General features: G+C 42.4%; 1 protein-coding gene across 2 annotated transcripts in view; it reads left to right on the forward strand.

Moving 5' to 3' along the window:
• The window catches only part of WNK2 (WNK lysine deficient protein kinase 2), a 98,616-nt gene that overhangs the window by 29,128 nt on the left and 44,607 nt on the right, over positions 1–24,881 (forward strand). For both annotated transcript variants that reach the window (XM_077786034.1, XM_077786035.1), the window contains exons 2-7: positions 8,578–8,750; positions 9,725–9,945; positions 13,032–13,189; positions 20,187–20,275; positions 21,067–21,286; positions 23,726–24,014. In XM_077786034.1, the coding sequence (XP_077642160.1) occupies positions 8,578–8,750; positions 9,725–9,945; positions 13,032–13,189; positions 20,187–20,275; positions 21,067–21,286; positions 23,726–24,014 (1,150 nt within the window). The remainder of the gene's footprint in view (positions 1–8,577; positions 8,751–9,724; positions 9,946–13,031; positions 13,190–20,186; positions 20,276–21,066; positions 21,287–23,725; positions 24,015–24,881) is intronic.

Genomic DNA, 24,881 nt, shown 5'->3' on the forward strand with positions numbered 1-24,881 from the left:
CCTCCCAGAGGAGGAGCCGGAATAAGGAATGGGGATGGTCCAACCCCACCTTCCAACAAAGGGCACTGGCCCCCACAGGCGATTCGTGCAGGGGCCTCTGCGGAAGGGGTGGGGCTGGAGGGAAACTTGGGGCTGGAGAAGAAAGGTCAAGGCAGGAAAGGGGGTTCCAAGCGGCGTGGCCAGCGCCACCTTGGAAAGGAGTGCTGGGTGCACTGCAGTTCCCTCGAGAGCTCTGAACAGTGTCCGGCGGGATGCTTGGGGTGCTGTGGCCAACACCATCCCCAAGGGAGGATAGGGTAGGGTTTTGGGAAGTCTGAGGGACAGAGGGTACAGGGAGCTTCACAGAAGCCACAGGGGAACTTACAGGGGAGGAGCCCGACACCAGGGGCTTCTTGCATAATATTAGATTCTCCCCATTCTTATGAATGTGCTGTCGTTTGATGGAACATTTCTGCCCTATTCTTGTATTTTCTACTCTCTCAGTGCTCATGGGATGCCCCAGCCTTTGGGGGAGAGCCCAGTTTTGGGTAAGAGAGAGAATAGAAAAGCACCCTCCTGATAAGTGGAGGGTACCCTCAGGGGACGCCCCAACCTTCTGGGGAAGAGTGAGGATCCCCTCAGGTCAGGAGGGTACCCTGTGGTCTGTGCAAACTTGCTTACCAGCTTGTGGAGACTAAACACACCCGCTGGGAAAATCCCTCCTTTGGCTCACTTACCCTCAGAGCGCAGGTGGAGACATTTCTGGTAGCCCGGGAGGGGGGTAGAGAGCACACTGGTGAGGATGAGGAGAGAATCCTGGAATCTCAGATCTTCCGCTCAGCTGCTCTTAGAGTCCAAGGCAGAGCTCGCTGATGTTCTTCCTTGTAGATGTTCTTTTCACTTCTTCAGTGAGGCGGGTGCCCCCACAGATTGGCCCTTTTTTTTTTAAAAGACGAAGGAGGGAACCATCCTCTGCTACCATTTGTTACAGTGCGCGGTGCTGGGCGGCTGCAGTAGGGGTGCGACTGTCCCCCTGCGAGCTCTGCAATTCCCAGCAACTGCTGGTCTGGCATGGGGACAGATAACGAGGACATGGGGCTTGGTGTAGAACAGGATGGATTTATTCCTGGGCTCCCCGACAAGACTGGAGGGCGGGGGGGATGGGGGTGAACAGAAGATTTTATACAGCAGCTCAGGAGTAGGGGTGTAGGAAAGTGAACCAATGAGGATATGGTAAGAGAGGAGTATAAGGTGGGGAAAATAACTTATGAGCCTATCAGGGAAAATGATGGGGGCAATAATACAAAGTAATGAATGGGGTGTCGAGGGCAACGAGACAGACACAGAACTCTCTGGAGAAAGGGATAGGGATAGGGAGGATTGACAAGTTGGAAGGGAGGCAGTTAGGGAAGGGCTTGGGAAAATTGGGAACTGGGTAAAGGAGGCAGACTGGGGAGGAGAGCAGGGGGCAAACATGGATTCAAAGCAAAACACACCACAACACTGAGGGACAGGAGAGGGGGCAGTCACTGTTCTCTTCCCTTTGGAAGAGAATGATAGGATCTGAGTGACCAGCATGGAGCTGGGCCAGGGCAACTTTAGGGTCAATCTCAGGGAAAGGTTCTTTCCCAGAGGGTGTTGGCACTGGCCAGGCTCCCCAGGGAATGGGCATGGCCCCGAGGCTGCCAGAGCTCCAGGAGCCTTTGGACAGCACTGCCAGGGATGCCCAGGTGAGATTGTTGGCGTGTCTGGGCAGAGCTGGTGTTGGATTCAATGATCCTTGTGGGTTCTTCCCAACTCAGGGGATTCGGTGGTTCAGTGGCCAAGGGGATCTCATACTCAGTGCTCTCCTGGGCTCAGCACAGAATCAAGTGAGAAATGGCTTTTTAGTGCTGCTTTTATTTGACACAAGGTGGTTTTATTAGAAGAGTGGTCACATTAGAGGTATATTTGTGGCTGTGAAGAAAGATGATTTGAGGAACTGTGAAAATCTCACCTACAGTTTGCTCCATGTGTCTGGTTTGGTGGGGAGTCTTAGGGTGTTTTGTGGGTTTGTGGTGATTTTCTTACTAATTTGAACTTGAGGTAGTTTCTTAAACTAAATGTACTTAGTGTGGAATTGAAGACTGCCAGCCCTTCAGGGATGTCATCACAAGGATTGAAGGGCTATTCCATGCATATCTTCTAGGATTGGTAAGGCTGCCTAACCTGGGGTTCACTGACAAATGCAACACAGTCCAAGGGCTTTATTTGAGAGTCAGAGAATACATATTCTACTCTCCATCCTGCCACAGAGGGCAGGGGGAAACGGGAGCGAGAGAAAGCAGTGTTTGGCTTGAAGAGTCTCATAGTGGGGAACTGGTCTGGGGTGTACCATTCCTAAGTCATCATCTCAGACAACTGAGCATCCTATTGCCTGCTTAGGGTTCCTGGTGGACTATGATTAATTCACTGGTACAAATATTTCACTTTAAGAGTGTTTTACAGATTGAAGTATGCAATTGCTGGGTTATAACTAGATGGGAAATGGTAGCAATAATGGGAGGAAAATGCTGTTTTCCTATTAGAAAGGCAGGATTGAACGCTGCCCCAAGATTAAACTTGCCAGACCAAAGCTAAATCAAACTTGGCTTGTTCTGGTAATTCTTCACACTGTTTATTTTGGTGGCTGAAACTCATTGGCCAAGGGAGCATTAATGTCTGCATGCTGTTTGGTAGCATTGGGTAAATAACAACAGTTTTGGTGCCTCCTCTCAGGCTGCAGAGGATGGTAGGGCTTCTCTGGCAGGCTCTCTGGTGGGCAAGGGGTGGCATCTCTCTTCTTTAGGAAAAATACCATGTCTGTGTAGCAAACACACAGGAAAGCAAATCACAGAATCCTTGAATGGTTTGAATTGGAAGTGACCTCAGCAATCATCTTCCAACCCCCATGACCTTCCACTAGACTAGAAAATATAAGGGGATTTCATACCTATACAATAAGTTAATTTGCAGACTTGGCTAGAGTAAGGAGGTGACATGGAAGAAGCACAAAGGAGACAGTTCCTCCCAGTACATGAGCACTGCTGCTGGGCTGGTGCTGAGATGGGTTTTAATGGTCACAGCACACTAGGAAGCACAGCCCTTCAAGGGCAGTGGATTCTCTCTGGCTCCTCTCCCCCATTTCCACCTCTCTAAAGGTGATTTTTTAGGCAGCAGCATTGAAATGTCTCTCTCCACTCCCTGCCGTGGTCCAGCCCAGGATTGAGCCTCCAAGGGGCAGCTGGAGCATGCCTCCTGTGCTGACAAGTCCAGCACTGGAATGAAGGTAATTTATCTGCCCAGTAACTATGTTTGTGGGTTACAGGAAGTAGGTGAAGCAAAACGGTTTTTAAAAACACAACCAATTATTGCTTAAACTTCAGTAAATGCTGGGCTCAGATGGAATTCCAGAAAATACTGAAACACCAGGTTCTCATGACATGCCTGAAGTGGATTTTTGTGGTTAGGGCTTTTCCTTTCAGGGGGGATCTAGTATCCTGGAGCTTTTTTCACGCATTGATTTCAGAGTTTCCTTTGAAAAAGGTGTTTTGTGAGGCAAGTCAGAGCTGTTTTGGTATGTCATCAATCACAAGATTATGTGGAACCTGTGAAGCACTGGTAATTAAGGAGGTTAAGGAGGTGCTACCTGAAGTTAATTTTAATTGCTCCTGGCAAGAACTTCTTTTGTTTAAGCTTTAGTTGTCATAGTGTGGTTATGTTGGGGCGTTTTCGCCTCTAAAATACATGGTCTGTCCATGGTGTTGTGTTTCTTTGGTGTGTTTGTGGCTCTTTTGGGATTGGAGATTTGGGTATTGATTCCCCTTCCTCCTACCTTTGCAGGAGGAGCTGCTGAAGTTCTGAGGTTCAATAGAAGATACAAATCCCACTGTTCCTCTGCTGTAAGGCTTTGAGGTATACCTTAATCAATTTAGAAAGCAGCAAGCTATGATTGCATTCAGCAATAAAGCACACTCAGCCTCTTCTACTGTGCCAAATTTAGCCATAAAGGTCTGAATTCAATTCCTAATTTTCCATAGATTTCTAACAATGACTCAGGCTAATAAGTAAATCTTCCTCAGCCTGTTCCACAGCTCCAGTTCACTGAATTGTGAGTATCCATGGGGACAAGGACTGCTTTTATGCCTTTGGAAAATGAGTTCCCCCTGGGAAAACCTCCCAGCTTCAGTAGTGACGCTGCAAATAGCAGGCTGTAACTTGGCTGAGGGTTACTGACTGAAGAAGAATGTTGGCTGGATTCTGATAGGGAATAAAGCTGTAAAATTTTTTTCTTGATTTGCAAGTTTTCTCCTGGCATCTTCTGTTTGTTCACAGAGAGGGGATTTTATCTCCTTTAGGATTGCTGTAAGTCATAAGTGCTTATAACTCAGTATGCGGGGTGTGGGAATGAAAGGTTCTGGATGCTATTTAAACATTTATTGCATAGGTAGGATAATACTAAAGATATAGGGCTGGTACATGAAAGCAGAACTGTGCTCCTGTCCATAAATCCATGGGAAACCAATAGAGTTCTACAGGAGACAGCTGGCAGTGGATCCTGTGGCTGATTTCACAATTGAGACCATCTCTGATTAGAAGAGTAGTTGTGGTACATGACCAAAAGTGCGTACTTGGAATGCAGATGTGAAAATGGAATGATCTGAACAGATGTTCATTCTGCTGTAGGTATTTGATTTCTGTCCCTGGCTCAGAAGTGCTTCTGGTTTTTGTTTCTTCATCACCAGCATGGGTCAGGCTTCTGCATGATGGAGGTGAGCCCGGCCCTTGTTTCTGACCTAATGCACCTGCTTGCCTTACAGTCAGGCCTTCATCTGTTCAGAATGAGAGAAAATTAAATAACTATCAGTAAATGCAGCTATGTCAGTTTAAGAATTTAAAAACAAAACACAAAATTCTCAAGAAAACAGTATTTATAGGCTAGCTGGACACAGAAGTCCTTAGGCCAGGAAGTATGTAAGATATCCACATGTTTAAAGTAGTTTAAAATTTTTAACATTAGTGGAAATTCAAGACTTTAAAAGGAGAAAATTTTAAAACTTCTGTGAAACTGCAAAGCAGCACAACTTTATAGTTTGCAAGAGCCGTCCTCCAGACCCTACACCTAAACAGTTCTATGTGTGAATGTGAAAAATGTATGTAGTCTTTGCAAGCGCCCCTTTCTTCATAGTGGGGGGATGGAATTGATTCTCAAATCTCTTTGCTCCTTGTAAGGAATTAGGCAAGAAACTTGACCTCATTTGTTAATCTTGGAAATCTTCTGAAGGCTCAGGTGAAAGCCAGTCTCCTGCTTGTATAATTTTCACATCCTTAGTCAGAGCCCATATGTTACAACCTGGAGGAAATGATGCTTAGGGATGACTAACTGAACATGTTCCTGCTGTTAATTTGGATGTCATTCCAGAAATTTAATTAGTAAGTTTTCCTTTTCCTTTTGTTAACACATTTACTTACTAATTCCTGTCTTTGCTGTTGTTCCTCATAAGGAACTTAATGAAGGGATAAATTTTATATTAACAGAGAGAAGAATTTTTTTCCCCAGCTTGATGAGTAGGGAGAAGCAGAGAACATACATGTGTTGGATTAGCAGAAATTTGATTATAGATAGGCTATTCACTTCTTTGTATCTTCCTGCTGCAAACATCATGTTAATCCAGTTAAATGAGTGTGGGATTTACCAGAATTGAAGCTCTAAAGTGCTGATTGGAAATTCATGGGATCACAGAATGGTTTTGGTTGGAAGAGACCTTAAATCTCATCTTGTCCATCCCCTGCCATGGGCAGGGACACCTTCCACTATCCCAGGCTCCTCCAAGCCCCATCCAACCTGGCCTTGGACCCTTCCAGGGATCCAGGGGCAGCCACAATGCAGAATTTCTTCCTCATACCCAGATGATCCTTCCAACCCAACCTATTCCATGAGTCTATGACCACCTTTCTTTGTCATGACCTTTCCAAACAATCCTGTTCCCTATCTTAAAATGTAATGTATGGAGGTTGTTTCAGGCTTATACCCTTGGCTTCAGGATGAGGACATTTTGTCTTGTGTGGATTATATGACAGGGAACGAATGTCTGTGACCCCAGTGAAGGTTTCATGGGTTTGGCTTAAACCCTGAGTCATGAAGTTAAACAGGTGTTTCTGCTGCTTCAGAGTAGAAAACACTTTGACCCTTAAGCCCTTTCAGAATCAGCTTATGTTTTTGCCAGTGACTCATGTGTCAGGTTCAGCCTGGAGGAATTTAGAGGAGGCTGCTTGAGGCCAGATGGCAACAGAGACCCCTCCCATGGTGGAGGCTGCAGCCGCAGGAATGGCCACTCTGCCCTGGCCCTGCCTTGCCTCTCCAGCTGGAAAACAATGCTCAATTCTTCAGCAATGTTCAATGCTTTTTCATCAATCTGATTTTAAAAAATCCTTATTTATTTTCTACTGTAATTACAAATAAAGCACACATTTGCCTTCCAGAATCACTTTGTTGCAGTTACCAAAAAGATCCTGCTCATAATATTTAGAATATACAGAATATGGTTGTGTACTGAAGGATAGTTTTTAAAGTTGCCAATGAAGTAGCAGTAAAAACGTTCTCAGTGCTCAGAAACCTGGAAATGAGAGTCAAGGACTATGGTATTACTTTTTTCTTTTTTTTTCTTTTTTTTTTTTTTTTTTTTTTTTTTAGATTGGAAAATATTTTCAAATCTGCTGGGATCTATGTGGGCACCTTTTCTTTTCTCAGCCAGCTCCCACTCTGCTCTTCCTGCCTTGAACAGGGACTTTCTCCTTCTCCTTCCTAACAGCTGTGTCTCTGATTTATCCTGCAGGTTTTAAATTAGACAGAAACTCAGCAGTAGGGAAGAAGTGATGGATTTGAGAGCAGTTCTCTGGCTCTTCTTGTCTGACTTGTTAGACAGCCTGTTTTTTTAGTTGTTTGTTTTTGTTTGGTTGGTTTTTTTTTTTGCTTTAGAAGAAAGGCGGCTGGTGTAGAGCAGCAGAGGTGCTGCCTGGCTCAGCTGTGGGCATTCCATGTGCTGCTGTCCCTGTGGGGCACTGGGGGCTCTGGCTGCCCTGGGGACCCAGGCTAGGTGACCATAGGCACCCTACATTGCCCAGCCCCAGGGCTGCTGCTGCTGCTTGGGCAGGGTTTGCTCCAACAGATCTCAGAGGGAACAGAGAGCACCCTGAACAGCTCCAGTACCAATGTGAATGCTCCCACCATGCACACACGGAGCTGTGGCAGGGTTTTGTCATCTACCAAGAGCCAAATCATAGTTCTAACCCTGTTTCCTCTGATGAAGTCTCCATGTGAAGCCTTTGTAGCCATGGGAATTCTCATTCCCATCTTGGAACTGTCTGGGATTGTGGGTGAAGACAGGCTGTAGAAATGGCAGTGGCTGATCCTTTTGCATCTTGGCTACAAGTCAGCTGTGTTCCCATTTAATTCCCTCTGTGTGCTTAGAAGTGCAGCTCGTATAGATGTGCCTAAGTCACTTGAGAAAAGGAAGAAATATGAGGTTAAAATATAAACTAATTAATCTTGATTGTTGGTGAGCCTTTGGCTTTCTGAGTAAGAGCACCTTCTAAAGATCCCGAAAACTCCATTTCTAGGGTAGGGTTGGGCAGTGCTTTGGCCAAGCGGGGCAAACCACAGGCAGGCATGATGGTGGGGTCTGGTGTGGAATTCCCCTGCTGCTCTGTTTCATCATCCTGAGATGTTGGAGCGAGTGTTTGAGCTGCTCGTATGAGATCTCCATGTGGTGGGGAGGTCCAGGCAGCTCCTGAGCTTCTCCTGAACCATGGAAGAGACAGAGAAGAGAGGCTCTGCATGCACTGGATGGGCTCATGTGACAGCCTGGAGCTTGTGGGAAATGCCCTGAAATTCTCTAGGAAAACCAGAGTAGTAGAACATGACATTTTCACATTTCTAATCTAAAAATTTCCATGCATATGCAGCCTATGCAAGAAGCTGAAGGACAGCTGCAAACACTTCCTTTACCAAAAAGAAGGGAAAAGTCTGTAAAATGAAGCAGAAGGGCAAACGCATAGAAAAATTGATGTGTTTGAATTTTTTTGGAAGGTAACATGGTTTTAATTTAGCCTGAGGTAAACAGGAGGGGCTGTAGAGCCCAGTGTGGTGAGCAACATGGACCTCAGCTGATGCTCTGTAACAGAGCATCCCAGGAGCAGCTGAGGGCAGTGGGAGCCTTCCTGGCTGTGAGAACATCAATACCTGGAAATGGCATCCTGTGGGTATTAATCCCTTGGATGAGGAGCCTCACAACACCCAAACATGAAGAAATAGCTGAGGGTTGATCCAGCATGCCATGGGTGTGCTCATGGTGCCTTAAATATTAGTGCTGTCATGAGCATGGCATAGCACAGGCATCTCTTTGTCTTCTTGATACTGGATTTAGGCCGAGTGCCCTAGTTCATAATGCATCTGGTCTCTTACATATAATTGCCCTTGACACATAAGCATAAAACAAATTTAAAATTCTGAATACCCTGGCAATGCAGAGCCTTTATTTTTGTCCGTCACTAATAATAATGTCTCATTTTGGCTTATAGGACAGAAAACTCACAAAAGTAGAGAGGCAGAGATTTAAAGAGGAAGCAGAAATGTTGAAAGGTCTACAGCACCCAAACATCGTGAGGTTTTATGACTTCTGGGAATCCTGTGCAAAAGCCAAAAGATGCATCGTGCTGGTTACCGAGCTGATGACCTCTGGAACGCTGAAGACGTAAGTACTGCGCTCCTGGCAAAGGGCTAAGAATAGCAGCAGACATTTATAGCAAAATCCTACTTTTCTATGCTGAAAAAAGCCATCTTCAGATAAAAGCAAAAAATGGTGCTGTTCTCTGGTGTCTGTCATTTGTCCCTGCATTTGAACCGCAGTGGTTTGACAGGCAGAATTTGGCCTTCATCTCTTTCTGCCTGCTTCCCTGTTTTGGTTATGCAACTCAAAGCTGTTCTCTGGTATGCTTCATCTTCTGCCTGTGACGCTTGGATTTGTCAGGGTGTGTTTTGTGCTTGCTTTTGGGCTTGTATTTGCACGTTGTGTTACGGAATTCAAATGGAATAGCACTTGAATGGTAGAATCTCTCAGAAGCTGAAGGTGCTCTAGGTTGTCTCCTAAACAATACTAATTAATAGCTCCTGGTACTGACAGTCTTGTTAAGGCTGATATAAAGTAGTTGGCATGAATTCTGGAACAGATTTTCAGCCCCAATGGGAGTAGTACTCAACCAGTGTGCTCCTCTGCCAGTGTATTAGCAGGCCCAATGTCTTCCCCAAAAGTTCCCTTGCAACCAGCGCTTCAGGTAAATAGAAAGAAATGCAGGTGCGTGGTACAAAGGTCTAAGTCTTGTGGTTAAAATTAAACTTTGGTATTCTTCTGATTCAAAATATATTCTAAAGATCTTCTCTGCATGAAATGAATCGCTGAACTATAAGACTTCAAAGTATTTGGTTGTATTTGCACCAAAAATGCATGTTATCATCCTCCCGAAACCTAAATGCTCTAATTCCTCCTCTGAAAAGATCTATTTCATTCAATTTTGGGATATTTCTGTGTTGTTCTTGTGGCATCTAATAAGAGGCTTTTATCCATAGTGGAGTTTCAGAAAAGTTAAGCTATCCTGTTAAAGCCCCTTAAATCTCTAACAAAATGTTTTCACTTCCTTTATACCCACTTGTGTGTATGTTGTGCTCTAGGTATCTGAAGAGGTTTAAAGTGATGAAACCTAAAGTCCTGCGGAGTTGGTGTCGGCAAATCTTGAAGGGTCTTCTTTTCCTACACACAAGAACTCCACCAATAATTCACAGAGACTTGAAATGTGATAATATTTTTATTACTGGACCAACTGGATCTGTGAAAATAGGAGACTTGGGTTTGGCAACACTCAAAAGAGCTTCATTTGCCAAAAGTGTCATAGGTAATGCTCCTGTTCACCTTGGCTTCCCTCGGTCAGTATTGTGGCTGTCTATTTAAGATCTTCCTTTCCCATTTTGCAGTAGTGGTTTTTAAGTTACAGATTGATAGTGGAAGTTAAAGTGGGTTTGGGACTGTTGCCTCTACACCCCTAAAAAAATAGGAATCAGTAAGTAATAGTGTCCTTTTCTCCTTCCTCCTGTATCATCCTTAATGCATAGGGAGCCCAGAACCAGTGAAGTCAAAACAATAGAAATTTCAGATATGTGCTTGGCTGCTGTGGATCTACTTAATTTCATTGATTTTAATGAACTCGTATTTGTTTATATTTGTTAAGTTTCTCTCATTTCTAAATTCTAGTAACTGGTGGTGTTTTTCCGTCTTGAGGGTCAGTATTTCTTCAAATAATTTTTTTGCAGGGTAACAGTTGTTCATGGGACATACTGGAATAATATCAATAATAAGAATAGCGGAAATAATATAAGTAATACCAATATTGGAAATAATTCCAGAAGTACTAGTACTGGGAATAGTATCAGTAATACCAATACTGGGAATAGTATCAGTAGTACCAATCCAAGGAGTAGTATCAGTCATAATACCAATATTGGTAAGCATATTAGTAATACTTACACAGGTTTTTGTAAAATCAGTTATTAACAGAACACCATCAAAATACACTCATGTCTGAAAGATGCTGGCAAAGTGTCTGCATTCCTTTTGACAATAAAACTGAGCTTATAATTTTCATGAGTAGTAATGCTCCAAGGAGAAAATTAAGGAGGCTTGGAAGCACTGGTGATGAGTAATGCTGCCCCCTCTGCAGAGGGAGTAGCTCTAAAGGTGTATCAGTAGCTGCATTTCACATTGGCTGGAAGGGATGAAATCAGCACACTGCGGTGTCTCTGCAGGAGCCTAGCCAGGGCAAACCTGCTCCTGCCAAGAGCAGCTGAGTGGATGGTGAACAGCTAAACATTTAGCTGGGCTGTTATGTTGAAGGATGCTTGTAGATATTCCTTTCCACTCCCAGGAATGGGAGAAAATGTCGTTTTTGTCCTGTTTTGGAATGCTGCCAAGTATTCAATTTGCTTCTTAGACTATTGCTTATCACTTTTTCAGATTTGTTTAAAATGTTCTGTAATTCATGAAATTCACTCCTGCTGCTGAGTGGTGTTCCTTCTAAAGCAAGGCAGGAGCTCCAAAATAATTTCCTGTGGCAGCTGTTAACCCTTTCTTAGCAGCAGCCTCTACCTTGGTGACTGCTGTAGCAAACGTCCAGAGAGAGGGACTGAGCCTCCATGACACGGGTTTGGCTGATTTGCTAAGGCTGGAGGAATGAGTGTCTTTGAGGTAGAAAGACAAGGAGGAAGAACATAAACAAGGGAAGAGATCAAGCTTGAATTTTGTGAAACTAATTTTACAGAAATGCTTGTTCATGAGTTAAGTCGAGTCTACTTCAGAAATGTGTGCAAAAGCAGACACTAATTTTGAGGGTTGTCCTTTATGTTGCCATTTAAAAAGAGTTTAGGACAAGTCAGAAAATCCTAGAATGGTTTTGATTGGAAGGGGTCATAAAGATCATCTTGTCTGCCATGGCTGGGACACCTTCCACTACCGCAGGTTGCTCCAAGCTCCATCCAGCCTGGCCTGGGATGACATTTCCTCAATTTCTTTAGGGACTTGGCTGATGGCTTGTAACTGGAGGAGGGGAGATTTAGATTGGATATTAGGAAGAAACATATTACTGTGAAGGTGGTAAGGCCCTGGCACAGGATGCCCAGAGCAGATGTGGCTGCCCCTGGATCCCTGGAAGTGTCCAAGGCCAGTCTGGATGGGGCTTGCAGCCACATGGAATAGTGAGAGGTGTCCCTGCTTCTCAGGGGGTGAGATGGGTGGGGTGGATGGGATGATTTTTAAGGTACCTTCCAATCCAAACCATCTTGGGGTATGCCAGAACTACTTTTTCTGATTATATGTTACTTTAATTACAGTTGTGCTTTTGCTGTTGATTAGTGATGACATAACAAAGCATTGATGGGATCTGCCAGGGCTGGAGGCAGTTTGGGTGCTGAGGCTGGACAGGCAGAGTTTATCTGGGTATTTCTCATGGCCCAAGACCTGCCACTCTTATTTTGGCATCCCAACAGCTTGCTGCTGCTCTCCCTTGACACACCATTGCATTGATCTCTTTTCTTTCATCTTTTCTATGTAGAAAGGAAATAAATGAATTACAGTATGAGATACAGGTCCTGGAATTAATTACCCAAGTGTTAATGGTTTTCTGTTTTGCTTTGTAAAGCACCCCCCACCTTTTCAGAATAGTTTGCTGAATAAATGTTGCAGGTGTTGGAAGTCGCTGCTTGTCTCCAAGCTGCAGCTCCCAGTGCCTCACTTCATATTTACCAAGTTGCATCAGATTCCTGACACCCTAATTCCTATTGAGTAGGACCTTGTTCTGTGAGTGGCCTCATTGATTTGTCCCACTAAACCAGTGACAGAATTAGGTTTGATGTTTTGTGCATGACTCTGTAGGTGATTTATGATACTACTGACTTCCAAAGTGCTGTCTGCCTGCTGGTGGTTACTCTGTATCTCTGGAGGAAACAAAAAAAAAAAAAAACCAAAAAAAAAAAAAACCCAAAAAAAAAAAAAAGGCAAATTCTCACTGATAAAAACAAGAATGAAGGTTCTCGTTTCTTCTTCCCTTTTCACCTTCCCAGCACTGTACACATCCTTCTCTTCAGCCAGACAGAAACTATTCTATCACTTCAGTATGGGCAGGAAATGAACCATAGCTCATCTTCTTGTTAATTTTTGACATTTTTCATTCTTTTCCTTCCCCCTCCCCTCTGTCGTGTTTCCCCTCTGCCCTGCTTCCCTGCTTTGGATTATTGACAGTAAGCCATGGGCGTGGAAGTGTGTACATTGACCTTGGTTTTACTCCCTGGGGGATGCTTGAGCTCTTTGAAACCATCTTGCATACATCTATACACAGTTGTACTGGGCACACTTCTCACAGGTGAAAAAGCTTGTGGTTAAAGCAATTTGGACTCCTGTAAAAATCAACATTATCTTTGTATGTCTGTGTAGGAACACCAGAATTCATGGCCCCGGAAATGTACGAGGAACACTATGATGAATCTGTGGATGTCTACGCGTTTGGAATGTGCATGCTGGAAATGGCTACCTCAGAATACCCTTACTCAGAATGCCAGAATGCTGCTCAAATCTACCGAAAAGTAACCTGTGTGAGTACACATCCTTAACTGGTATTGGATCCTGTCATTGGAAGGTTCAAAAGCATATTTTGATGAGGTGTCAGTACTGCTGAGTGTATACTACGTTCTAGAAGTTGAGGTGTCTGAGCTCTGGGTTGCACAAACCTGTTTCAGGCTTATGTGTAAGCTTACAATTCGACACTTGGAGTATGTTTTGATGCAGCTACAGCAAATATTTTCAGTTATCTTTGTCACTGATTTTATCTTCATTGGCCACAAATGCAGCCCAATGGACTGATGCTTGGGAGTTTAATTCTTAGAGTTTTGCTTTCAATCCAGAGCCACTTAGAAATAATTTTAAAGCCCACAAAAGCCTCAGAAACTGCTCGGCAGTGCAGTTATCTTCATCCTGTGGATGTAGCTGCTACCTTGGCATTGCAGGGAGGCAAATGTGTGCAGCCATGGATCTGCTGGCTGCTGACCATGCTCTGCACCATGCGCTGGCTGCAAACCATGCTGCTGCTTCTCAGAGACTTGGAATGGGTTTGATGGCTCAGGGGAGTTCCTTGCCTTTATCTCTGTTATTCAGGGCTAAGTTGGGCAGGGCTTGGAGCTGCCTGGTCTAGTGGAAGGTGTCCCTGCCCATTACAGAGAGGCTGGAATGAGATGGTTTTTAAGGTGCCTTCCAGCCCAAACCATTCTGTGATCCTAGAGCCACATGGTTACTCCATGTTGTTATTCCATGGATCTTTATCACAGTGTTTATTAGCTTTGGCACAAGGGATGCTGGCCCTGTTTTGGTATGGTACTTCAGATATGGCCTAAATGCTACCAGTGTGGACAGCTTAGGGGACACCTCCTTGGGTGCTAGAGCTTTACAGAGTGGCTACAAGAGGCTCTTCTAATTTCTGGCTCTAGATCCTCATGTCCTGCATGCAAGACCAGTCAGGTACTCAGTATCACCGTGGGAGCTGGTGTTACTGGGAAGGTGTGTGTGCACCTGGAGCCACTGAGAACATCGAGCTCTTCATTGCTCCATGTACCTAGAGAAGCTGTGTGCACACCTCATAGCTGTCTAGAATATTGGTAATTAAGACTGTGCAAGGCTCTTAAGCATCACTTATCAAAGCAATATCCAAGATGGCAAAGAATAATGATTAATCAGAGGATTCCTAATTAAATGTTAAATTTCAGTTTTTAGACTTAAGTAGACATTAGTTTCAACTGATGGAAGCCTGAGCCAACTGGTTTTCTATGGCAGTAACATTTAGACAGCTCAGGATTAGATGGTAAATTCTTATAGTTTTGTAAAACTGGCTTTATACTGGCAGCTTCAAGGAGGTGGGAGGTGATGTTTATCATATAGAAGAAGCAATGGCAGAGAAGCTGTTGAAAGGTCCTTGTAGGGGGTATTTTTGAAGCAGAACTGTCTAGCAGGGAAAACTGAAGACAAAAGCATCAGGTACCAGCATGAAGGGTTTGCAGTTTTCACCTGAATTTAGGGTAGTAGCAGTGGGAGCAAAGGCACCAAGATTCCTTAGATGGCAAAATTGGCATTACATTTTTCCAAGGAAAGGGTTAACCAGCTCCCTGTGGAGTGGAGAAAGCCCTGTCAAATGCAATGAGCTCCAGAACTGCCAGGCAGGAAGGAGGAGCAGGGGGTGGACCTCTGGGGTGAGGGTGCAGGAGGAGCCTCATCCTGGGGGAGATCCATTGTCCCAGGAGGAACCTTCTGGTGGGCTCTACAGCTTCTCTAGTGGAGTTGCATCTGAAGGGGAGCTGCTGACAGAAGGGACCCTGCTCCAAGCAGCGTGAGTGGCTTGTGGGGTCTGAGGAGGAGGAGGTGGAGGATTTTGTGTTGTGGGGTCCTGAGCCAGCATCATGCAGTGGGGTCTGCCCTAAGCTGGGGCAGTGGCTACAAAAAGACAAAATTACTCTAAGATTACTTCAATGAAGAGTTAGGTTTGGTGATGCAGCAGCCTGTGTGAGCCTTGGGGCTTATAGACTGAAATACAGTCGAAAATGTGGTGTAGGCTGAACACTCCATAACATAAGAGGCTGACTTGGACTGTTTTCTTCCAGTATTAGATTAGTTTTGGGGCTCTCACTAAAGCAGAAGGTGGCTCTGACCTTCTTGGATGGAGAGGATGCAGAGCCCCTGAATGCTGCAGTTTCTCAGTGGGACATTTGCTACTTTATGAAGCTCGGGCTTTTTTGCCCCAGAAATACAAATACTATTTCTAGTGTTTAAAATTGAGAGTCAGTGCATTGTGAAATGTGTTTGCCGTGTCTAGCTGCCTGATGCCTTTATTTAAAAAGTATAAAATAAAATAACTTTCTTTCCCTGTCTTGGGCTCAGCATTGCAGTGGCAACCACCAGAGGTGTTTATTAGCATCCTTAGGGATTGGAATTGCTGGCTAGAGTTTGCATCAAGGAGTGACAACCAACAAAGTGTTTAGACTGCCTACCTTCTTTGGGGTCCCACTGAACTGATACTCCCTCTGCTGCCTAGCATAGGCAGGGTATGGTTTGGGTTTTGCCACTCTAATATCTTTTTCAGTAGTTGCTACTCTGTGTCTTAACACTCTACCATGCCCTTGCCTGCTACTAGGACATGAGATACACCTCAAGTCCCAGCTTTCCAAGTCACACACATTGGTCATCCTTATCGGTGTAGAAAGTGTAAACATTACCTTTCTGAGACCTTATTTCAGCATATGTCACATTCCGCATGTCTGTAGTGTAAGATTATTATATTTAATTTATTTCAGCGTCCTTTTATTCTGCCTGACTGTATTCTTATGGCTAAATTGTTGCTTTAATTTTTGCATTCCTGTTTTTCTATGTGTGCTTGTATGTTTGCAGTTGACCAGGATAAGGAGGTGGTCATGTTTGGGAATGTGCAGAGGGGTTCATTTCTCCACCAGATGAGACATGCTTGTTCCAACTTGTCACCTCTCTTTGCCCTTTCAGCCTGAATGATGGAGTGTAAACATTTCAAAAATGGATATGTACCATAAATAGAAAATAATCTTTCCCATGCAGTGGGGCCAAGCCACATTTACCACAGTTCACTTTGAAGTGATTTCCTGGTCAGCATATTTGCAGTACCCTTTGTTCTGATGCCATAATCTCATTTTTCATGCATAACTTGATGTTTTTTCTTACTCAGATTTTTTTTGTGTTTAATCATTCTGCCAAATGATTTTGATGTAGACAACAGTGATGAAACGTTGGAATCTGTGACCTTCCCAGGCTGCACCAGCCTAGTGTTTTCTTAGGCATGCGCTGCAGAATGCACAGCAGAGCAGCTGCATCTCCAGATAGTTCCTGGCCATCTCCTTGGGTTTAGTGGTATAAACATGTGCTTCAGAACAACCTACCCTGTGACAGTGTTCTGGTTTGCATATAAAGCTTTCCTATTGTTTGTTGTCATCAACTATTTAAGGTTTTTTCAGCATTTGCAGGCTGTATGCCATAGTGCACACAGACAGAATTATTACTGTGGCTGTGGCATGATGACAGCAGGCAAATAATGCTGTCAGTGTCATTGCATGGACTTCTTGTGGCTTTTTGAGATCTTCTTAGATCTGCAGGTAACCCTCTTAGCTTTGCAGTTAAGATGGAGCCCCATTCTGGAGGGAAAAAGAGATGAGTTTATAATTGTACACAGTGATGTCATGGAACAAAAGCCTGGTAAAATTGAGACCTTTACCTTCATTTCCGTGACTTCAGAGAGTATGTGCCAGGATGCAGTTTCAGCTGGAAACATGGCTTCACCTTTTTTGGTAGAGAGTTTTTTCCTTTTTTTAGGAATGGCATGAGCCTAGAGTTACCTTCAGGTGGAAGGTGGAGTGGAAGCCCAGAGCAGGCTGTCTCTGGGGTGGAAGGGCACTTTTAGGGGCCAGGAAAGCCTCTATAAAACTGACTGACGTGGGTCAGACGTGCCAGTGACTTGTGTGGCATTCGCTGAGTCCCTTCAGAACATCACGTGCTGCTCTTCCAAAATGTGCTCTCTGATGGAAAATGGCAAGCGGCCGTTTTTAGACCCTGCAGAATAAGCAGCACATTTTTTCCCTCAGCATGAAGAATGCAACTTTTTCTGTATGTGTCTGGCTGTAGACTCAGCTGCCTTGTACTAGAGGGCAATAGATCACAAATCTAACTGCTTCAGAAAGAAGGGAATGGGAATAAGTGGTGGTGAGGGAGTCAGAATAAATCATTCTCTTTGAGACAGAGAAGCTCTCAATTTGATCTCATTTTCTGTTGGTTTACATATGTGTATATATATATTTTAGCATTTAAGGAATCTGTATTTTCATTATGCTTCTTATGCCACCCAATGAGCCCTGCATTTCACATGTGGCAGCATTGAACTTATTTTAATTTATAAGAGGTTGTACAGCTTTCAAATGGTCATGGATAATCTCTTAGCTAATACACTTGGAATTTTGATGCCGTGTTTCCTTGGGAATGCTCAGGGAAGACCGATGGCTTTTGTTTAGGTGAATGAGATTAGTCCTTTGATGTCAAATAGTGTCCCCCTTCATTGTCAGGGCAACTGTGCTGCAAGGGAGGCCAGTGAGCTGGTCTTGGAGAGTTTAATGAAGAGTAAGGAAGAAAAGCATCCTATAGCACAGGGACAGGGAGAAAACACTTTGCAAAAGCAGCTCTGTTCAGTATTTCACTCCGCATGTTTTGTCCTCATTTGTTTTAGTCATCTAATCATAGCTTAACCGTTCAACAGCTTAGCACAATGGATATTTGGAAAGGAGTTAGTGTTCCATTCAAAGATGGGGAAAATAAAGTGTTGGTGGAAGAGTTGCTGTATTTTATTTGTGGAAGCAGTTTGTAAGGTCAATATTGGGAGCCAGTCACTGAGGATCTGATGCTCTGGGCTCACTGTGCCAGGGCCTCCCCACCATCACAGGGAGGAATTTCATTCTTATGTCTAATCTAAACCTGCCTCTCTTTAGGTTAAAGCCTTTATTAGATCTTATTACACTTTCTTCCCGGAGAGTGTCACACTAATATGGAAATCAGTTTTCTCATAGCAAACAAGAGTGAATTGAAATGTATAGATTTATCCTTCTTCCTGATGGAGAACACACTAGATTCCTGTAGCTTAAAGGTGAATTATGGTGCAGAGGAGTCCTGCTGAAAATACATTTTGATGTGGCTTTGTTTTCTTTCATTTCTAATTTGGGTATCAGAGCTCTCCTAAGAGCTCGTCTTGCCATATTGGACCCAGCCTGTGCTTTGCAGCCTGGGCACTCCAGTGCCTTCTGACACATTTTTCTAATATACAAAATTTGAACCCTTGTCTCGTCAGTAAGATTAGGTTTGCTTAAGCAAATAATTCTTTTTAGTGAGTCACAGCCAGCCAGCCACATGTACAGATTATTTTGTTTTGTTCTCACAAAAATGGGTTTTTTTCTATCTCCACAGCTTTCTGCTGAAGCTAAACCAAGGAGCTGAGTCTTTGAGTGACTGTTTTTATTACTGTTTTTTCAAAATCTACAATTCACATATTTCACGCTCGAATATCAAGACAAATAGGGGGTTGATCTAAAATTAATTAATAAAGTTTGAAGTAGAATTTGAGGCTTGAATAACAACAGAATGTTCATAAAAGGATAAAAGTATAATCTAACACTGAAATATTCAGAAATTCTGAGAGAGACTCCAGCCCTCATTGAAATTCATCCATAAAATTTATTCAAGACTTAATTCTGTATATTACTTGCAGATCCTCTTTGAAAATACCTGTTTTCTTCTTTAAATCCACTGGGTGAGCCAAAAGTACACTCTGCAGGTCTCCTTATCTGTGACTGCATGAGCCATTATTTACTGTTATTTCAGAGGAGAACTTTAAAAGGATTTATATGGAGCTAAATGTCCAATTCCCATTCAGTTACGTGCTTAACCACATTTTGTTTTTTTAGATAAAGGAAATTGTGTTTCCTTTTTGTTCTGCTCATTGCCTTCATTGGAAGTACTTTGGTCCTTATTGATAGAGTCCCACAGCATCAACTCTTCTCAAATAAATTGTCATATTTTGATCCATGTACATCTTGGTTTAGTAGGTAGAGGTAATAATGTATTTTTAAAAGGGAATCGGTTAATTCTGGGATTTATGCTGGACATCAAAAATAAACCGAAGAACTTCTTGTATTGCCACTTGTCACCTGTAGCTGAATATATACATGGATGTGGGGATACTGATTCTGTTTCCTATGGTTTTCTTCTGCAGTGGGTAGCTGGTTTTTCTCCTTGAAAGGCCATGCTCCTAGGTTGCTGTTCCACATCTGTTCCCAGCAAAAATGCTAACATTTGACAGAGATTTAACTAGATTTATAGGTTGCACCTGCTGTCTCACATATTCCCAAGGGGTTTCTAACAATATCCTAGGAAATTCAGGAGCAATGCAGAGATGTTGTATTCTTCTGTTTCCCTGCTTGGTTTTGGGGTTGATCTTTAATTTTTTTATGTAGAGGGGAATGTGTTGGAGACTGTTTGGGTCATGGAAGAGCAAGAGGTTTGTGGGAAACGGGCATATGGACTATTCCAAGGTATTTTTCACTCATTTTCAGTACTAGCTATCTGAAGAAAAATAATTATCTGGTTTTATCCATTTAGTGCTTTGGGAGTTGAGGCAAAAACATAAAAGGAATAATTTCAGAAAATGGTTATTTTTGAAATTTAAAATTAGCTGTTTCTTGAATATTCACTTCAGAGTCCAGAAGATATAAAGGTAAAATTTGCAAAGGTTGGTAAAGAAAAAGGGATACTTTCCCTGTGTATGGCTGAGCTCGTGTAAACTAGTGTATTAATTTTGAAGTGCAATTATATTTAGAAATATAGTACCCCTAAATCCTCAACTCAGTTTTGCATTAAGACTAACAACTTAAAAGTATTAGTAACTTCCTGGGTTGAATTACCTCTAAAATGCAGAGAAAATATGCTTAATTAAAAGGTATAATGTAATTATTTTTCACATTAAATTGTTTTTCTTTATGCTTTTAGGGTATAAAGCCAGCAAGCTTTGAGAAAGTTACTGATCCTGAAATTAAGGAGATAATTGGGGAGTGCATCTGCAAAAACAAAGAAGAAAGGTTTGTTTCAAGGGATTAATTTTATATTAAATAATGTGAATGCAGGTATTTCAGAACTGTCTGTGGATTTCTGCTCTGGTCTGTGGGTCTCCCCTGTGCAGAAGAAAATGAAGCATGGAAGTGCAAATCTAAATTATTTCCTGCTTTCCTGACATTCAGTGTCAGGATACACAGTACTGTTGTGTCTTTAAGCTGCTCAGCATCATGTGGAGCTGAGCTAGGATATTCTTGCAATTTCTGGTTCAGCAGTCCAAAAAATGTTACTGGGAAGGTTCTGTGGGGGGCAGGGAGGGCAATATAAATTGATGTGGTGGATTCATCACGAGCTGTGGTACCAGATTTCATTGCCCTCTGGACATGGAAACATGTTATGCCTAGTTACCAGCTTTAGTTTTAAAAATTATTTTTTTACTGGTCTCTGCCAGTTTGTCTTGTGCTGAGTATTTCCTGACTTTCACAAATACAGTTTTTAGGGACTGCAGCTTACTGCCTACAGAGAATCTCTTCTCTAGTATTCTTTAAGCTCAGATACTTAAGAAAAGTTGAACAAAGCTATAATCTGCATTTCTCTAAGTTCTTGAATATTGCTAAAGCCTTGAGAAATTGGAAAAGTCACTTTTTCAGTTTCACTTCCTTTTCAAAATCCCACATATTTTCAAAAAGAACACAAATTCATTATGGGTGAACACCGAACAGTATAAATGTTTTCCACCTTTAACAGCAGTTTCTTTTTACAAACCTTTCTAAAATTGTTGACTTGCAGTTTGATTCTTATTTTGTATCCTTTGCAGATATGAAATTAAAGATTTATTAAGCCATGCCTTTTTTGCTGAAGATACTGGGGTAAGAGTGGAACTTGCGGAAGAAGACCATGGTAGGAAATCCTCTATTGCCTTAAGACTCTGGGTAGAAGATCCTAAGAAACTGAAAGGAAAACCCAAAGATAATGGAGCCATTGAGTTTACTTTTGATCTGGAAAAGGAAACTCCTGATGATGTTGCACAAGAAATGGTAAAATACACTTCTGATAAAAATGTGTATAATTTAGTAAGTAGTGCACAAATCTCAAAGGACAACAGGAACAAACTGGGTGAAGTAACTTCACTTGAACCACTCCGGCTATCCAGTTTAGGCACTTTGCATTGATTTTGGAATGACTACTGCAAGAAAGGCGTGAACAGGGAACAGCTAATGGAAACATATTGTTTGAAAACAGATGCCTGAAATCACAGTTTATATAGCTTAGGGACCATAGAGGTCTGGTCTACTTTTTTATTTTGCACGCTCTTCTGCCAGTTTCTATAGGCTGTTGAATGTCTTTAAATTGATTTGGAATCTGTTTAGTTCCAGACAGCAACTAGAAATACATTAGAAGAGTTCAGAAGTTCAATCACAAAATATTCTGCATTGAAATCTCCAAAACACTTTGCCCCATCTTTTCTGTTTGTATTCTTTAGAAGGAATGTAGATGAGAAAGGTCTGTGTTCAGCTTCTCTACCCCCAAACTTTGATAGGAAACTGGACTCATGGAGTTAGGAGTAGGCTTTGGATTTTTTAATGGATATGTTTCACTTGCTGAATTTTTGTACTTTTATAACTGTGGGGTTTTGTTAGAGAATTTGTGTTCCGTTTTCACCACATTGTCCTTGAATTCCTGTTTTGATGGTGTCTTTGCTGTAATTGTTTCGGTGTTCTAATGTCACAGAGGCTCGGGGTCAGTAAGCACTGATCCAAGGGTCTGAACATTCCTGTGCTTGCAGAAACATTCCCGTGCTTGTGGAATCCTCCCTATTAGACTCTAAATCCCAAGGGATCCCATTTAGTGATATCATCACCACTCGTGTTCTGCTCAGGAGGCACTTATTTTGGTAATGCTGCCTTGCTCTGCTGGAACTCATCACCATCTACTCCATGTTTAATGGGAGGAATTCAGGCTGCTTTGTCTTCTTGCCATTAGTTTGCAGTAGATCCAATGTTTTTCCAGCAATATATTATTACAGAACTCATCTAGTTTAAATATTGCTCTGGTACCATTACTTACTGTTCTATTTTACATTTAAGTATTGATGGAAATATTTGGAATTTCAAAGTTCTCTAAGCTGCTTGATCCATAGTTATGATGTTTTATTTTGAAGAGGAAATAATTCTCATCAAAAGTATATTTAAAAGGATCATGCCCAAACTACAGTGATACTGTACCCATTCCCAAATAATTCCCAAATAATTTAAAAGTCTGTATTCTACATTAATGCATACCTAAGAGACTGCCCATTAAATGTTTTCAAACCTGAGGCTGTTGCAGGGGCAGAAAAGGGGGATATTTATTCCTAAATGTCTTTTTCTAGTCCTTATGAATTGTGGAATGCCAAAGCCACATGCTTTCATCTGTTTGCTGCTTTGTGTGCTGTGGAAGAGAAGAATGCAGGAGACCTTCTGAGTACAGGGAATTATTCATCATTGCTGATGAGTTTTTGGTAGTCAGGCAATCCCACCTGCCCAAAGGATGTGGGCAGAGGGAACTGGAAACATTTGAGTGGGTTTGGAAAATGAAGTTAGCTCTTGAAGCTGTGTTTTAAGATGCTTTACACCCATTAATTTTAGCAGTGAAAATCTAAGCTGTGAAAGTGTCTTATGTTTGGGCAAGAGCAAAGCAGGAAAGCCTCTAGATGTAAGTACTTTCAAATCTGTTGAATATGCATGTTAAGAATGTAGAGAGAGCAGACAGAACTCTAGTAGGTCATTATTAAATGAAAGTTCGTGCCCTGCACTGCAGGAGATTATGCAAACAAATAACACAAAGATGAATTTCCATTTTATCTGTTGAGCAGTTGTGTTCTGAAGAAGCCTGGTCCCTTTTTCCATCAAATGGGAACAGTTTGCCTTTTCTTTGTAAAAGTCAATCAATACTGACTGACTTCACTATTTAATATAAGTTAATTTGAAACATAATTCTGTTAACATCTTGTCCTTCATGACTTGCTGTGCTATTAAGTAGAACAATTTGTCTAACTCTGTATGCTGGACAGGTTAAGACAATGAATTCACATTTAGGGGCAGTTTGATTCACTCCAGGTGCATTGTTCAGAGATTCTTTTTACTGTTTTGTCTATTATTTTAGTATTAAAAAGAAAAAAAAAGGGGGAAACCCATCTGCCATTAAACTTGCTCTCCTCAATGGATGTTCAGTGGTGGATAATTAGAGCCAGTATATATTCAAGCCTCAGACATTACATGCTGGGTTTTTTTAATTCATTAGGATTAGAAGTTACTGAGAAAGAACTCCACTCCATCAAGCTCTTGAGTTCCTGTTCTTGTCAGAAATAAATTTATATAAATTTGCGTTGTTTCAATAGGATGTTTTCTTTGTTGGGAAGAGGTTCCAGTATCGTTTGCGTGCTTGTGTGCCCAACCATGTGCTCAGAACCTTGCTAAGTGTGTGCTCCTCTGCAGATTGACTCGGGGTTTTTCCACGAGAATGATCTCAAGATCGTGGCCAAGTCCATCCGTGACCGAGTGGCGCTGATCCTCTGGAGGAGGGAGCGCATCTGGCCCAGGATGCAGTCGGAGGAGCGCCGCGACTCGGAATGCCTGGATAAGCTGAAGGCGCCACAGGCACAGCAGGTCCAGGTCACCTACCTGTCCCACACGGGCCACCACATCCTGTCGGAGCCTGAGGAGCCGGAGGCAGACCAACACCCCTTCCAGCAGAACCTGCCCACCAGCGTCACCTCTGTCGCTTGTAAGTCCCACATTGGCTTCATGGGCACACAGGGATGAATATCTGAGGGGAAACACAAAGTGACCTGAACTCAGATGAACTGATGTGGCTGGTTTTGCACAGTAGCCCAAAACCCACAAACATCTGGGACAGATGCATGATAATTTTGAAAGCAATGAAGTTTAAAGAAAACAGTATTATGTAGATATCTCTATATAACTCTATATATTTTGGTACTAAACAATGATTACAGAGTTTCTGTTTTACCATTCTGGGCTTGTACATAAGCACATTTAAGTCAAAGATGCATTACTTTTAGCAAGACAGCTGCTGCTTCAGTTCAGGCGTTTTATAAAGGGCTATATTGAGGTCTGCTTCGAATACTGAAATATCCATGTGTACCTGTACAGGAAAAATCCCTTTACATGGTATGAGAAATAGCTACATTTGCATACAACACAATATTGCCACATTCACAAAGCTCTTTATCTCAAGCTAAAATGAGCTCATTTCATTTTTTGGGATCATGCACTTATTTCATGCTAATTCCTTTAAGGAACACTGCAATTATGGCTCTTTGTTTCTAGTGCTGAATGAATGCAATGAAGAGACTTGTGCTTCCCATGGCTGTGCTGGACATGAGTTGGCAAAATGTTATACTAAATATAACCCCCACAATTTATTTCCTACTCCTCCTCAACTTTTAACCAGAACTTGGTATTTGGCAATTTGCTATCAGATTATTTGAACATTTTCTTAGCATAGGACCTCTATAAATTAGGATGGCCCTCATTCATATAATTTGAGATTAAATGTAAAAGTGAAATTAATAACTTAATGTGTGCAATGTGCATTCTGTAAAAACCTGAGACTGACTCACAGGTTCAG

The sequence above is a fragment of the Lonchura striata genome, chromosome 12 (genome assembly GCF_046129695.1).
Source record: "Lonchura striata isolate bLonStr1 chromosome 12, bLonStr1.mat, whole genome shotgun sequence".
NCBI lineage: Eukaryota > Metazoa > Chordata > Aves > Passeriformes > Estrildidae > Lonchura > Lonchura striata.